General features: G+C 36.5%; 2 protein-coding genes and 1 non-coding gene across 3 annotated transcripts; 1 reads left to right on the forward strand and 2 right to left on the reverse strand.

The window, feature by feature from the left end:
• Window positions 1-169: 169 nt before the first annotated feature.
• LOC132190468 (mitochondrial outer membrane protein porin 2) lies at window positions 170-4338 on the reverse strand. Its single transcript, XM_059605467.2, has 6 exons — window positions 4106-4338; window positions 3946-4013; window positions 1504-1614; window positions 1336-1422; window positions 1041-1249; window positions 170-583 (listed from the first exon to the last, which is right to left on the reverse strand). The coding sequence occupies exons 1-6, from the start codon at window positions 4155-4157 to the stop codon at window positions 277-279; spliced, it is 834 nt and encodes a 277-aa protein (XP_059461450.2). The 5' UTR covers window positions 4158-4338; the 3' UTR covers window positions 170-276.
• Window positions 4339-4393: 55 nt separating this feature from the next.
• On the reverse strand, window positions 4394-4467 carry TRNAT-AGU (transfer RNA threonine (anticodon AGU)). The gene has a single exon. It is a non-coding gene; the product is annotated as a tRNA-Thr (tRNA).
• Window positions 4468-10596: 6129 nt separating this feature from the next.
• On the forward strand, window positions 10597-12754 carry LOC132189491 (ARM repeat superfamily protein). The gene is made up of 2 exons (XM_059604234.2): window positions 10597-11830; window positions 12382-12754. The coding sequence occupies exons 1-2, from the start codon at window positions 10850-10852 to the stop codon at window positions 12457-12459; spliced, it is 1059 nt and encodes a 352-aa protein (XP_059460217.1). The 5' UTR covers window positions 10597-10849; the 3' UTR covers window positions 12460-12754.
• The last annotated feature ends 1468 nt before the right edge of the window (window positions 12755-14222 follow it).

A 14222-nucleotide genomic window follows, 5' to 3' on the forward strand; every position in this document is an offset into this window, starting at 1 on the left:
TAAAATAATCACAATGAAACCTTTGATAGAATCCAAACAGCCATTCAGTATATCAGCAATTTGATGATGGTGAAAGAAGTAATTGAGTTGCTTGGGAAGGCTGAGTCTCAAGCAATCCAATTAATCCATCAAGAATTATGCGTATAAAAAAAAAAAAAAAAAAAAACTGTAAAACTAGCAGTTTGAACATTCTCATTCTGAAACATGTGAACAAAACTAAGCCGTCTGAAATGAATCAAATTGCATTATCCCTATCTTAAATAAATATACCAGTTTTCAAGGCTTCAGAGAGAGCGCCAACCCAAACTTGGGATTCTTCTCTAAGGCCTTGGTGTCAAAGGCTCCAGAAATTGTCAGGAAGGACTTGGGCACAAGCTGATGCTGTAAAAGAGCCGCAAGATTCCCGTGGTTGTTGAGGTTTGCCTTCACAACTGTGTGAGGATCAACCACATACAAACATCCAACTGTTAAAGTGTTTTCATTTGTGGAGAACCTTCTACTCACCTCTCCCACGACGGCCCCTCCATTTAGCCGACTTAGATGGTGTAAGTACGACGCCCTCAGTGAGTCTCCTTTGTCAGCCCTACAAAAAGATATGAGAGCAATCAACTACCAACTATAAAACCTGACTTGTGCCTATGTTGTGCTGCTCTACTATATTTTACATTTGAAACAAGTGTAAATGTAAAACCGTTTGGTGTCGCTATGCTTACAACACAATTTAATCCTGCAATGTACAAATACAAAATACCCTATCTAAAGTTTGTTTCCTAAGTCCTATACTGTAACCCAAGTTCCCTTGCAGGAATAATTTCAACTTCTGAAATGAATATGAACCAAAAGAAACTGAATATAATTGTTCTCAAATTATTCTCTTCAGTAAAACAACAATACAGAAGATACAAATTTGTGCTAATGGAACACTTCACGACACATCTAAGGGTTAACTGATTTTGGTAACTTTTCTGTTAACTACCTCACGGAAGGGACAACAAGATCACTCAAGCATCTAATCTGGCTCATTAACAGCGGGAACTTACAAAATCACTGAAGCGCTGGAATCTGGCTTTGTCAAGCTCACACCAGCATTATACTTGGCAAATTTGCCAGAAGTTGTGAAGTAACTAGCTTCTGCTCCAAAGGCAATGCTGGGGGTACCAATGGTTGCCGAAAAGTCAAAAGCAGGGGATTGGTTCAGACCAAGAGCTGCAGTGAAAGTTGCATGTTCATGGAGATACTGAACCTCCAACTGCAATAGAAAGAATGTATAGCTATAAAAATTTTACTGTTGCAGAAATTTGGATTTACATATCCATTTAGCAAGAGAACTGGTACCTTGCCAGATTTGTAATCGGGTATTTTAAATGAAGCAACAGTTTTTGTGGCTGGCAAGATATCTGTGACAGTGAAGGTTGTCCAGACCTGCTTAAAAATGAAACTATTATCAGAAAGAACAAAAATCGTAATTCAAATTTTGAAAAGCGAAAAAAGGCAAGAAGCTACATTTGACTCTGTATCAACTTTGACATCAACTACAGCATTCTTGTGTTTGTATAGTGCTGCGACATCACCAGCAGAGAGACCTCCCTTCTTTGCCACCGTTGAACTAAGGACCTGAAGTTAAAGAAATAAGATAACTGTCAACTGATATCATACAAAAGGTGCTTTTGAAAAATAAAGCATCCACAATATGACTCTAGTCAGTGGCATCCATACATACATACATGTATACATATGTGTGTATATATGTGTACTATAAGTATTCATCAATATATATATATACACTATAAGCTCAAGAAAAATAACATGTAACACAGAGGCAGAAGCCTTGTCAATCGAGAACAGTCAGGCCTGGCTTTGCCTCTAGGCAAGACAGTTCTAACTAGGCATTGACATGGCAAACCTCAGCAAAAAGGTGACTTGGATATAGGAACTCACTAAAATATGTTATCTGAGTACAAGATGTAAGCACAATCAGTATAGAAGATGTTGGACATGTAATTTCCAGAAACCAGCCAATGATGATTTTAGAACAACGTCAATGATAAGAAAATGTCAAATGGAATCACTATTCTTTTCAACAAGCAGGTCAGTTTATCGAACCCATTCATTGTTGCTAGAGAACATATATATGCTAGACTAAAACATCGTTGATCAAACCAAATCAAAGTGAGTAGGAGATCAACTTCTTTGTTGTGTAACTGACACAGTTTGGCACTGTATTATTCTATTTTCCTCGTATTCCACACTAACAGTAAAATTCCAAACCCTATATTCTTACCCTTTCTAAATTGGCTCTCTCTCAATGCATCCAAGATCAATCATACTTCTTGTCGGAGACCTAATCATCATACGCACAGAATCAAACCGACGGCCACCACATCCTTCAATGCTACGTTTGTCAAGAATCATGCAGATGAAAGCAAGAAATGAGCCAGTACCTCAACTCATTAGTCAATCATCAACTTGACTCTATTCACAAACCCTAGCTTACCTAGTACGACTTCAGCACACAAGTTTTATCCATTCTATTATATCTAGAGCCATATCCATTGCTCTCTCTCTCTCTCTCTCTCTCTCTCTCTCTTTTGGGGACCTCATCTTCTCCCTACTGCTCATTTAGTTTAAAACAAATAATTCATATTCAGTGTTGTAATAGGTAGACACTAAGGGTATGTTTGGTACATTGGAATGACGATTACCTAGGAGGCTAGGAACATGAATATGAATAAGACTAAGTATTACTAGGAATATAAGAAGCTAGAATGAAATGACTATTCATGTTCATTCGTTTAGTGACAACAAACCAAATTTGCTAAAATACCCTAGCTCTAAAAATCGTTTTCCGAAAAAACCTTTTTTTTTTCTGGGCACCCGAAAAAAGAGAGAAAAGTGTTCATCCCCCATGGTGGTCGACCACTCCCAAGGGCCCGATGGCATCAGGAGTGGCCACGACCACCCTCGGAGGTTTTGTTGGGGTGACTAACCGGGGGTGGTTGGCCACCTATGGAGGACGAATACTTTTTTTGGGGTGCCTAGAAAAAATATTGGCTTGTTGGAGAAATGATTTTTAGACCTATTCCTACTCCCCACCTTGTTTAGAGGAATAACTATTTCTCATTTTAGGGGAAAGTTATTCCTAGTAATGATGTCGCAACCAAATAATGGAATAGCTATTCCATTTCTGCATACTAAATGTGCCCTAAGTTTGTGAGTTGCTTTTGCGAAAAGCATTATCCCCTTTCAGTTTTATGATTGCCATTAATGGAGATATCCTGTAGATCTTCATTCGAAAATATGTGGTTGTTTTTATATTGAAAATACACGGTAAGTAATTCATATATGGTTGTTTTTATATGGAGATACCCTGTAGATCTTCATTGGAAAATTGGGAAGAACAGAGTTCTTGACACTAAAAATTTATCTTCATTTCCAAGTTCACTTTTCTCTCATTCTTCTTTTTCTTTTTTTCTTTGACCCTTTGAACCATTCGAATTGAAAAATCAATTTTTTTTATTACGTTAAGGTTAAGCGGTAGGAGACAAGTACGCTCTGGGTGATCAAAACAAGCATTCAGGACAAAGACTGCAATTACATTCTGATAAACATAAATCCAGGGCTGTTGTATGAACCAAACAATCATAACCTTAAACAAAGAAACAAATCCGAGAGACACACAATTGATAGATCAAGCAGAACAATATTGAACAAATACTGTAACGACAATACGGAGATATATCAAAATTAATATTTTTATCTGGAAAAGTTTTTCCATATTGAGAAGCACTCAAGTGAAAAAAAAGAAAAAAAAAATGTAATCGAGCTAAAATCAAACAAAAAAATTCACAGCGATCAAGAACGTCAGCGATCAAGAACAATAGTAATAAACACATTGAAAGATTTTAAAATAGCAAATGAAAGGAACAGAGGAGGAATTGACCGTACCACTCCCGTGTCGGATTCAGTGGTGATGGTGAACTTCTGGTCGCAACTATAGTCCTTGTTGAGCAAGTCTGCAAATCGAAGCAGATATCAGACTCGTAAACGACATTAATTGCAAAAAAAAAAAAAGCCGTAACTACGAGAGAGAGCGAGAGAGATTAACCTTTGGCTTTCTTGCCAATTTCGGAGAAGAGTGCAGGTCCTTTGGACGCCATATTTGCAGAGAGAGACCAAGAGCTTTGCGGAGACGAAAGAAATGGAGGGTTTTGTAAGCTTCGGGAAAAGAGAGGGCTGGAAATTTATATAAACCCTTATTTTTAATTTTGGGTTTTGCTGGGGTTTAACCAAGATGGCATCGCAAACGACATGACGTTCAGATTGCTTCTGTAACTCATCTTCCAACCTAGAACGGTACCGTCTTTTAGGAAGATTGCCAAAAAATATTTAACCTTGCTCTCGTTGAGAGTCGAACTCAAGACCTCCCGCTTACTAAACGGGTGCTCTAACCAACTGAGCTACGAGAGCGCTTTTGGTAACACTACGGAGTTTTACCATCAAATACACAGTTTATCGAGTAGTTCCACCTTCCAGAGATAAAAAAATTACAAGGCTGCCGAGGGATTCCCCACCTAACCTTTTTAAACTCATGAACATAGACCGCAACATGCAGCTATTGCAGCATATAACAAATATACTTTAATCAAATTAGGTGGAGGTGGAGATCGAGTAGTTTTATTTTTTTATGTTTTTTCTAATTATTTGATGAGAGGCAGCATCTGGATTTGTTGCCACGTAAGTCATAATATTCCCGGATATCAAAAAATCCCCGACCCAGCATGTGACTCATCCCAACCATTCCAAATTACCAGCAAGGAAAGCTCCTATGGTTGTTGTGTGTCGCCCGGTATACATATTTGTTAATTCTACTTTGCCATCTTTGTTAATTTTCCTATAATTTGGGATGATCTTGCACATGGAGAAAACAGGGACTTTCAACTAGTTTAATTTTGACATGACCCCATGATAGGGCACCTAGCTCAATAACACCACCAACATCAATATGCTCTCAAAGCATTCAAGACTTCGCTCAGTACCTTCGATCGCTCATGCTACCAACAAGGCCTTAATAACTTTGATAGATATATTTTTAAGGTACCCAAAATCTTACTCAATACTCTCTTGATAAGGCATCTCGTTTAGTCACGTCACTAACGGGACCTCAAAGACCTTGATTGATACCGCCAAAACTTTGCTAAGTGATGTCATCAACATGACCTCAAAGACCTTGATTGATACGCTCTCAAGGCACCCAATATCTCTCTCAGTATCCTCTCAGTAGGGCACCTCACTCGGTCACGCCACCAACGAGATCTCAAAGACCTTGATCGATACTCTCTAAAAGCATTCAAGACCTCAAACAATCTTCAATACTGGATACGTCTTTTGGGACAATTGCACTCATTTAGCTTTAATAAGCAATTGTTTTCTCTTCTCCTTTGTGCATATAATTTTTTCTACATCAATTAATTGTTAGTATTTTATGTGCTAATCTCTAAATTGATCTACCTATATTTAAACTAACCAACAAACTCAAATTCCAAATTGGGATTCCAAAGACACACCCTCAATCCGCACACTTAAACAAAAACCTTGCCTCTTACACGACCCAACTAGGAACAATGATTCGACATATACCAAACCACAAGCTAGGGAGACAAAAGCATATGCTATGCTATGGCCTGGCATTCCCAAAACTCCAGATCCCTCAATATTAAAGGCCAGATACAAACCCAATTACAAGTAAAGACTACATTCTCAACAATCAACACTCATCAGCAAAATAAGCCGATCATGGGAATTGGGACAATTAGTAACATATTTCACAATCGCCTTCACAATAAAGCTTAATCGCCTAGTTCTTAAAATCTTCTCCATATGGAAACTATACACCCTCATCACTCCCCAAGTGGTTATTAATCAACCTATAAGGAACATCATACTCTACAAGAAAAATCACATCTTACTGATATCAACGTTATTATATTGGACAATGAGCATCTCCCATAAAAGTTATCATTGTCTCCAAAGTCAGGTACACACGTTTTTTCTCTTATACTATTCTATTTCAGTATGCTCTAAGACAACTTACTGACTTAAGTATCATAGTTTCCTATTAATCCCTTCTCAGGAATACATCACTCGGGTAATTTTTCCTTTGTTTTGTAGGAGTCTCGTCACTGGCATTGGCTTTCTTAGTCTCCATTTTTATTTAAAATTTGGATAAAAAACTTGTACGCATTGGCTTATCTATTCTCAATCTAAACTAACATTGAGCTATAGTCCTTCCCCAAATTTGGAAAAAGCCTTGTAGCTTGCCCTGAAAGATTTTTATTCATTTCTCTCAATCTATCATTTTCTCTCTTTTTGAATAAAACTTCAAAGTTTTGAATTTTTAAGCTAGGGGCTTTTTTATGGAGGGGAGGGGGTTGGTTGGAAGCTGCCGACGATATCCACAGCTAGTTTTATGGGTGAACATATTATTCAAAGATTTCATGGATTTTGATGAAAACTTATGTATTTATTCCTTTGTCTCCATCAAGACATACTATAATTATAGATGGGTAGATATTAGTTTCGAGGTTTATAAATTATGTTGTCTAGAAAGAACAAAAGTTCGCCGTCCAAAACTGGGCTTCCACTGTTCCACACATGCTCATCACTGCAGCAAAGGTAACCATGGAGACAGAAATTTTAAATAGAAAAGGCCAACCTCCTTGGTCTGGTCTAAGTGTCCACTACTTAATTTTATAATTAAGTATGGCTCTTTTGTTCTTTCATTATTTATATCCTTGTATCCTCCCAAGTGGATGGGAAGTAAAGTAAGCCTAGTATTCACTTGTTTATGAGTTGGTACAAACCAACTCTCTCTATATATATATTGTCTTGGCTTTTTCATTTAATTTTTCTTTTTAAAAAATAGCCTTTTTTAAACTTGAATGTGTTTGGTTTAGCGGTTTCAAAGTGCGTGATTTAAAAACAAAAACAAAAAAATCAAAATGCAATTAATAAAAACATATTTTTTTTAAGAATGCAGTTAAGCGTTTGGTCAAATTGTGATTCGGCCTTTAAAACTGTGTGCTTTTAAAAACGCATTTCATTGTCTACAATTTTATTTAAAACCCTATTTTTCACTTAGGGTGCGTTTGACATAGCGATTTTATAGATAAATAATGTGATTTTAAACCAAATTGTAAAAAATAAATTGTTAAATTGCAATTTTGTCAAACGCTCAACTATGTTTTTAAAAATCACATTTTCAAAATGCACATATTAAAATTAGAGGGACAAAAAGACCCTCATTATACACTACACCATATAGTTGTTAGCCAATCATTTGCTGGTTAGGCTGAAGTTCACAATTAAATTTGCACTATGATAGAACTCGTTTTCTTTATGGTTATTTAATACTTCACACAAATAAATTTGCACTATGATATTTGATAGAACTCGTTTTCTTTATGGTTATTTAATACTTCACATTATTTGGTGGAGCTACAATTTCTGTGATTAAAAACAGCAATTTGTACTGTATTATTATTATCCAAGAATGGACCCAAAAAAAAAAAATTACAACCTAATGACCGAAAAAGACGGTATCATGGCAAGTATTTGTATATAACAAGCATGCATATACGCTACAAAAAATATATATAAAACGAGTAATGTTATACTAGAAGCCACACTTTTATTTTGCCATGTTGGCCTATTAATATGACTAGTATTAGGGTCTGTTAGGGATTGCGCTTGAAGAGCCTAAAAATACTTTTAACACTCAAAAAGTCTGTTTGAAAAAATAGTACTTGTTTAGTACAAAAATTAAAAGCGCTCTTAAATGTCCAAAAAACCTAAAAATTGCCACAAAAAAAAAATGGCAAAAACTTAAAAAATGAAGCTTTTGTCCAAAAGCTCTTTTTGACTTAAAAGCTCTATTTCTTAAATGCAATCTCAACTAGACTCTAAGAGCCTGTTTGGGATTACGTTTGAAAAATAAAGCTTTTAAGTCAAAAAAATTCATTTTTAAGTATGTCAAAAGTGTTTTTTTTTTTTTTTTTTTTTGTTGCTATTTTTAGGTTTTTTGGATCATTAAAAGCGCTTTTAATTTTTTTACCAAACACTCATTTTTTCTTCAAACGAACTTTTTGAGTGTTAAAAACACTTTTAGGCCTCTCAAATGCAATCCCAAACAGACCCTTAATCAACTATTAAATTTAGTATATATGCCTTAAAATAATATTAAAAATAATATTTGTATCTCATCATTATTTTACCTGCATGCTAACGTTACAAATGTCAATAAATCAAATCTTATTAAAAGAATAAATAAATAATCAACGGCTTGTTAACCCCACCACCAGATAGAAGAAAAGTCTTGTGTGTGTGTTTTTTCTTTCCTTTAAAGCAAAAAGTGTATTCTTTTTTTTCTTAATTACATGATTCAAGATTATGTACTATTAGTAGCGTTATTCACGCTACCGATAAAACCGACTGATTAAATTACCACGTGGGAGGATTAGGTGGAATTTGTATTTCCTTAACATCTACCCTTATTCCCATCCTGTTCATGAAAATATCTTTTTATTCACTCAGGATATTTTTATAATATCGGTAGGTTACTGACTTTCATACATGTATATTCATCTTCACAGTCAAAACTTTAAGAGAAAATATAATTTTTTTTTTTTTTTTTTTTTTTTAACATGTCCCCACAAGAGGAGGAGAGAAATTTGAACTAATGACATCCGTTTCATTAGACGTGGTCCGAGCCGATTGAACTATTTCTTCAAGTAATTTAAATATACTTAAATATACTTACACGGTACTAATGGGATTAATGCCTCCTGATCAATTTTGCAACGTCACATAAAATTTTATTTTATTAAAAAAAAAATTAGATTTAAAAACGAATAAAAATAGGTGGCTCGACTACCCGGTGAAAGAGTGGGTTTGTGCGGCTGCCCCAATTGAAAAGGTAACTATTAGGCCTGAAGTTGGCTGCAGGAGCCGCCCCTCCACTAAAGGCGGCTGCAGGAGCAGCCTCAAAAATTACAAAGCATTTTCAAACGGATTTCAACTTCACTGTTTACATTATTACCCAAGGTAAAAGGTATTACACATTCTCTATTTTTGTTTGGGAAAGAATATTCTTTGTTAAAAGTTGAAATTTGATGTGAGTAAGAATGATGGAGAAGTTGAATATAAGCAGAAAGAAAGAGGAAAAATTTGAATCGGACAACACCTTTGACCGTGTCCTCCTAATCAAGCAATGCTTCCAATTCTCTCATTATTTCAAACAAACCCCCTCCCCCCACCCAACGAATCATTCCAACCAAGAGAAAAAAATAAAAAAGCTAACGCTAAAAAACGGGAATATAATTATTTCTTTTGAACCGCCTTTTACTTTATGCAACCGAAATTAATTTAACTCGTTTCTTTCGTTTATTTCATTGCCCCCTACATCGACTAGAATGGACAGAGTTTTCCTTTAAATTGGATTAGAGAAATTTCCTTCAAGACACGTGTTATTTGAACATGTTAGATGCACATGTTTTTTAATAGTAGAAATAAAGTTGAAATAAATAATATTAAAAATTCATGTGCATCTCACATGTTATTAAAAAAATAAACACATGTCATTTTTAAAAATTGGGTTGAAGAAAATTCTTCAAATCCAATTTGAAAGAAAACTCTGTCTGACTAGAAGCCTTAATTAAAATTTAAAAACGATTTTTTTTTTAATCTTTTTAATTTTTAATTTTTGCTTTAAAAGTGGACAAATTATTGAGCGGCCTAATCTTGTCTGATCATCTGCACCGGGCGTGGCCTGACCTGTATAGATGCTCATCATTAATCCAACCACGTGCAGCATGGTCATCAGCCATTTCTCACTAACGGATTTGGTCAGGTATATATGTGTTGTAGTTTTTTTATTGGTTGAAATTTTAATTTTAATTTTTTTTTAAGAAGGAGATACAGCACACAAGCCAAATAAATTTCGTGATTAAAATTTTATTTTATTTTATTCAGAATATTAAGTCGTTTAAAATTTTTAAAGAAGGTGAAAACATATAGTTGAATACAACAAAATAATATATTAACTTTCCATAAATAAAAAGTAACATATACTTAGACACATGGCAAAAGTAAAGGTGAATGAGTGGTTAAGCATATTTAGGGGTGACAATTTATATTTACGTGTTAAAGTATGTGTATTGTAGGTTAATTATAATTTGAATAATTTAATTAAACGAGTTAGACTCTTTAATACTAACCTATTAATTATGTTTTGAGTTCGTGAGTCGTGTTAAAAATTATCAACTTTAAATGTCGCGTGTTAGATTGTGTCGTGTCGATGCATGAACGTAAGAAAACTTGAATATGATTTATTTATTTAAACGAATTAGGTTTTATAACATGGATTGATATCAAATTTGTGATAAGAAACAAAAATTATAATAGCTGTATCCTGTATGTACCAAGTCCGACAATGGAGTCAAAAACCTAATGCTTCATCTATGAACTGGAGAAAGAGAAAAACGACAACTTTTTATCGTAGAGCGAACCTTCTATGCACGCGTTTAAAGAGAGAGAGAGTCAAGAGACCTCTCGCACGTGCTCGGACGACTGGGATTTGGTAGTATGGCGAGTAACTTTGCACGTGTCAGCTCAAGGCCCAACGCTAACTAGTCCTCTCTCTCTCTCCACAGCCCTTTTTATATCATCTCCTCTGTGTCTCTGAGTCTATCTCACCCTCACGGCAAGCCAACCCGAATTCGACAATTACCGGAAATAGACATACCGGTTTGCCCTCTGGCGAGGTTGGATGCTGTGAGAATACAAATTTGAGGCCATGGAGGAGGAAAATGGGGCGAATTACACATACATGGGGCGGAACTTCAGTGATCTGAGTATCAACGGCGACTCCACAGCTTTTAGCGAGTGTAATAGCGACAGATCCGGTGAGTTTCCGACGGCGTCTTCGGAGAGCAGGCGACTCCTCCTCGCCTGCGCGGCGGAGAACTCGGACGAGCTGATCCGTCAACTCGTATTGGACCTAGAGTCCTGTTCGATTGAGGAGCAAAAGCAAGCGGTCATGGAGATCAGACTCCTCGCCAAGAACAAGCCGGAAAATAGGCTTAAAATTGCCAAAGCCGGTGCGCTGAAGCCGTTGATTTCGTTGGTCTCTTCCTCTGATCCTCAGCTCCAAGAAAATGGCGTCACGGCGATTTTGAATCTCTCGCTGTGCGACGAGAACAAGGAGCACATAGCTGCGGCGGGAGCGATTAAGCCTCTGGTTCGAGCCCTCAGAACGGGGACTTGGACGGCCAAAGAGAACGCAGCGTGTGCTCTGCTCCGGCTCTCGCAATTAGAGGAGAACAAGATCGCAATCGGACGGTCGGGAGCGATTCCGCTGCTGGTGAACCTTCTGGAGACCGGAGGTTTCCGCGGGAAAAAGGATGCGTCAACGGCTCTGTACTTGCTGTGTTCAGTGAAGGAGAACAAGATCAGGGCCGTCCAGGCGGGGATTATGAAACCGCTGGTTGAATTGATGGCGGACTTCAGCTCAAACATGGTGGATAAGTCAGCGTACGTGATGGGCCTGCTGGTATCGGTGCCGGACGCGAGGGCAGCGTTGGTGGACGAAGGGGGTATTCCGGTGGTGGTGGAGATAATCGAGGTGGGGTCGCAGAGACAGAAGGAGATCGCGGTGGCCATCTTGCTTCAGATTTGCGAGGATAGCGTGTCCTACCGCTCTATGGTGGCCCGCGAAGGAGCGATTCCTCCCTTGGTGGCTTTGTCCCAGTCCGGCACCAATCGCGCCAAGCAAAAGGTAAGAGAAGCACAGATTCCGGTGATCAGGGTTGGGGGATGACGTGGCATGACATTTTTTTTTGTTTAAAACTCTACCACCTCATGTCAATGGGCTATTTTCGCCATTTGTCATTTGTTCGTGGAAGAGAGGCCGCAGTTTTGCCACGTCAATCTCCTCCCGAAGTTAATCACACGCTTTTTTTATTATTATTTATTTTCTTTTTATGTAAATACATATTCTAGTGATTTCTGAAATGCAATAATTTTTATACGGGCGGCGCACTTTTGTTCGCAAAGCGTAAAAACGACGATTCTGTACATATCATTCTGATATGGAACATGACAGTGCCCCCTTGGGGACAGAAATGTCTTTCAGCGGGAGGGCACCGCTCATTGCGCCGCGCCCAACCATCATATCTTTTGGATTACTTTTAAAAAATTAGTTCTGATTTTTCTTCACTTTTTAATTCTTAGTTTTTTTTTTTTTTTTTTTTTTAAATATTGTGGCGTGTCTGAAATCTGACGGAGGAGTGGTTTTTTGTCGTTTTGTGTGTTGCTTTATGGCGACAGGCGGAGACACTCATAGAGCTTCTACGGCAACCAAGATCCGGCAACGTCGCTGCCAGAGCGTCAGAGGTGTCAGTATAATATACCCCACCCGTGCTTGCGAGTTGCGATGTAGCCAGTAGCTCTAGCCCACAATGAGAAAGAGTGAAGAAAAAAAAAAAAACAAAAAAAAAACAGAAAACAAAAGATAACTTGTAAATATCTATGTAGCGAAGTTTGTAAAATTTGTGATAAAAGTGATCCGAGTTTGTTTTGTTTTTCTGTTTTCCTTTTTTTTCTTTTTTTAATTTACCCTTTGAGAATGGATAATCTCTCCGTACCAGTTCCATTTCCCCCTTTGAACACACTTTCTTCTTATATAAGAGTTCTTGAAGTACATGTTCTTTATAAGCTTTCATTATTATGAGATTGAATATATATATATATATATATATATAGTATTAGTCATTTAAAAATTGAATTTAGAAGAAGAAAAAGAAGAAATGATTGAATTATAAATCAAATGGAAGCAGCCGGGAACTAGTCCTTCACTTTGATTTTTTTTTTTTTTAAAAAAAAGAATCTTTTAGAGTGCACGAGAGTCGCGTGCAAAAGACAACATGAATAGGCGTTGCCGTTGATTGTGATTTGTGACGTACAACAACATTGATTTTTCAAGGACGATAGAAAAAAAAAAAAAACCCTCTCCTCGCTTGCCACCTCACCCAAAAAATCCGTTATTGATTGCCGTTAGTCGTTCAGTACAACAACCGATGGGTCCCTGTGTTGACGGCTATTGTGGTATCTTTTCTTCACTTTCTCTTGGCCAAGAGTATTTCGATGCTTATTCCATATTCTGTATTTACCTCTATCATAAAATTCAGACAAAATTACCGAAATATCTCTCTTTCTCTCTTCTTCTCCTTCTTCTTTTTGTCTAATTAACTGAAAAACTGCTAGAAACAAAAATAGACTCCAAATTTCTCTTTTATCTTGTCGGAAACTACATAAGTTTAACTTCGTTAATTTCATTTATAATAAAAATAAACATTGGTTTGGAGGAATGGGTTCCTATTTTCGGCATGTGCGATTAACAAGTAATCCCTACCCACACGTGTCAAAATCTATGACAGAAAGCTTCGTTACATATCAAGAAAGAGTATCTTCTGTGATGTGCGATGGAGGCTTGCTCTCCTTGTAGCCTTTAGGCTTGTTTTTCCTTGTACAACTTTGGATATTAATTAAATAATTAACTAAACTAAGTTTAATTTATGGACAAATGATATTTTTTTTTTTTTTTTCCCCAACACTTTCACATGCTTTGATCTATAATATGTTGTTGATTTGGATTTTTCATATGGTTGGATTGAGCGACGGGCAAAACAAGTAAATGGACCATTAGAGTGATGCCAAAGTAGAACCGATAGGAAAGTCTCGAATTGTTAAACCAAATAATTTTTTTGAGAGAAAAAGAGCCTCAAAAAAGTTTTTAAGCTATATATATATATATATATATTTGGAGTTTTGTGAACCTTCTTATTCAAGATATTTGGAAGCTTAATGGGCAAGTAACTTTAGACCATTAGAAATCTTTAATTGAGTGGGCCCTGATTATTTAATTTGTTATCAAATGTAATCAATAACCTTTGGTATCATATGTTTTATGCTTTTTCTAAGCAAAGAACATGGAAAAGGAGAAGAGAACCATTATAACGTATAAAAAAACATAACAAAAGGGGTAGGCAATCCTACAATAACATTTGTAGCATATGTTGCTTTAAAAAAGAAACTTTGTATCATGTGTGTTCAATTCTAAAGGTTAAGGATTTCTGCTCTTCAAATCATGAACCTATACTAACTAAATT

This window comes from Corylus avellana, chromosome 9 (assembly GCF_965113065.1).
Source record: "Corylus avellana chromosome 9, dhCorAvel1.hap1.2, whole genome shotgun sequence".
NCBI classification, from domain to species: Eukaryota; Viridiplantae; Streptophyta; class Magnoliopsida; order Fagales; family Betulaceae; genus Corylus; species Corylus avellana.

Bases quoted from the DNA above. Each gene is read 5' to 3' on its own strand.
- LOC132189491 (XM_059604234.2), top strand. From the start codon at position 10,850: ATGGAGGAGGAAAATGGGGCGAATTACACATACATGGGGCGGAACTTC. The intron at 11,831-12,381 runs GTAAGAGAAGCA...TTATGGCGACAG, and splicing joins CCAATCGCGCCAAGCAAAAG to GCGGAGACACTCATAGAGCT.
- LOC132190468 (XM_059605467.2), bottom strand. From the start codon at position 4,157: ATGGCGTCCAAAGGACCTGCACTCTTCTCCGAAATTGGCAAGAAAGCC. The intron at 1,423-1,503 runs GTAGCTTCTTGC...ATTTTTAAGCAG, and splicing joins AAGTTGATACAGAGTCAAAT to GTCTGGACAACCTTCACTGT. The intron at 584-1,040 runs GTAAGTTCCCGC...ATCTTTTTGTAG, and splicing joins TCCAGCGCTTCAGTGATTTT to GGCTGACAAAGGAGACTCAC.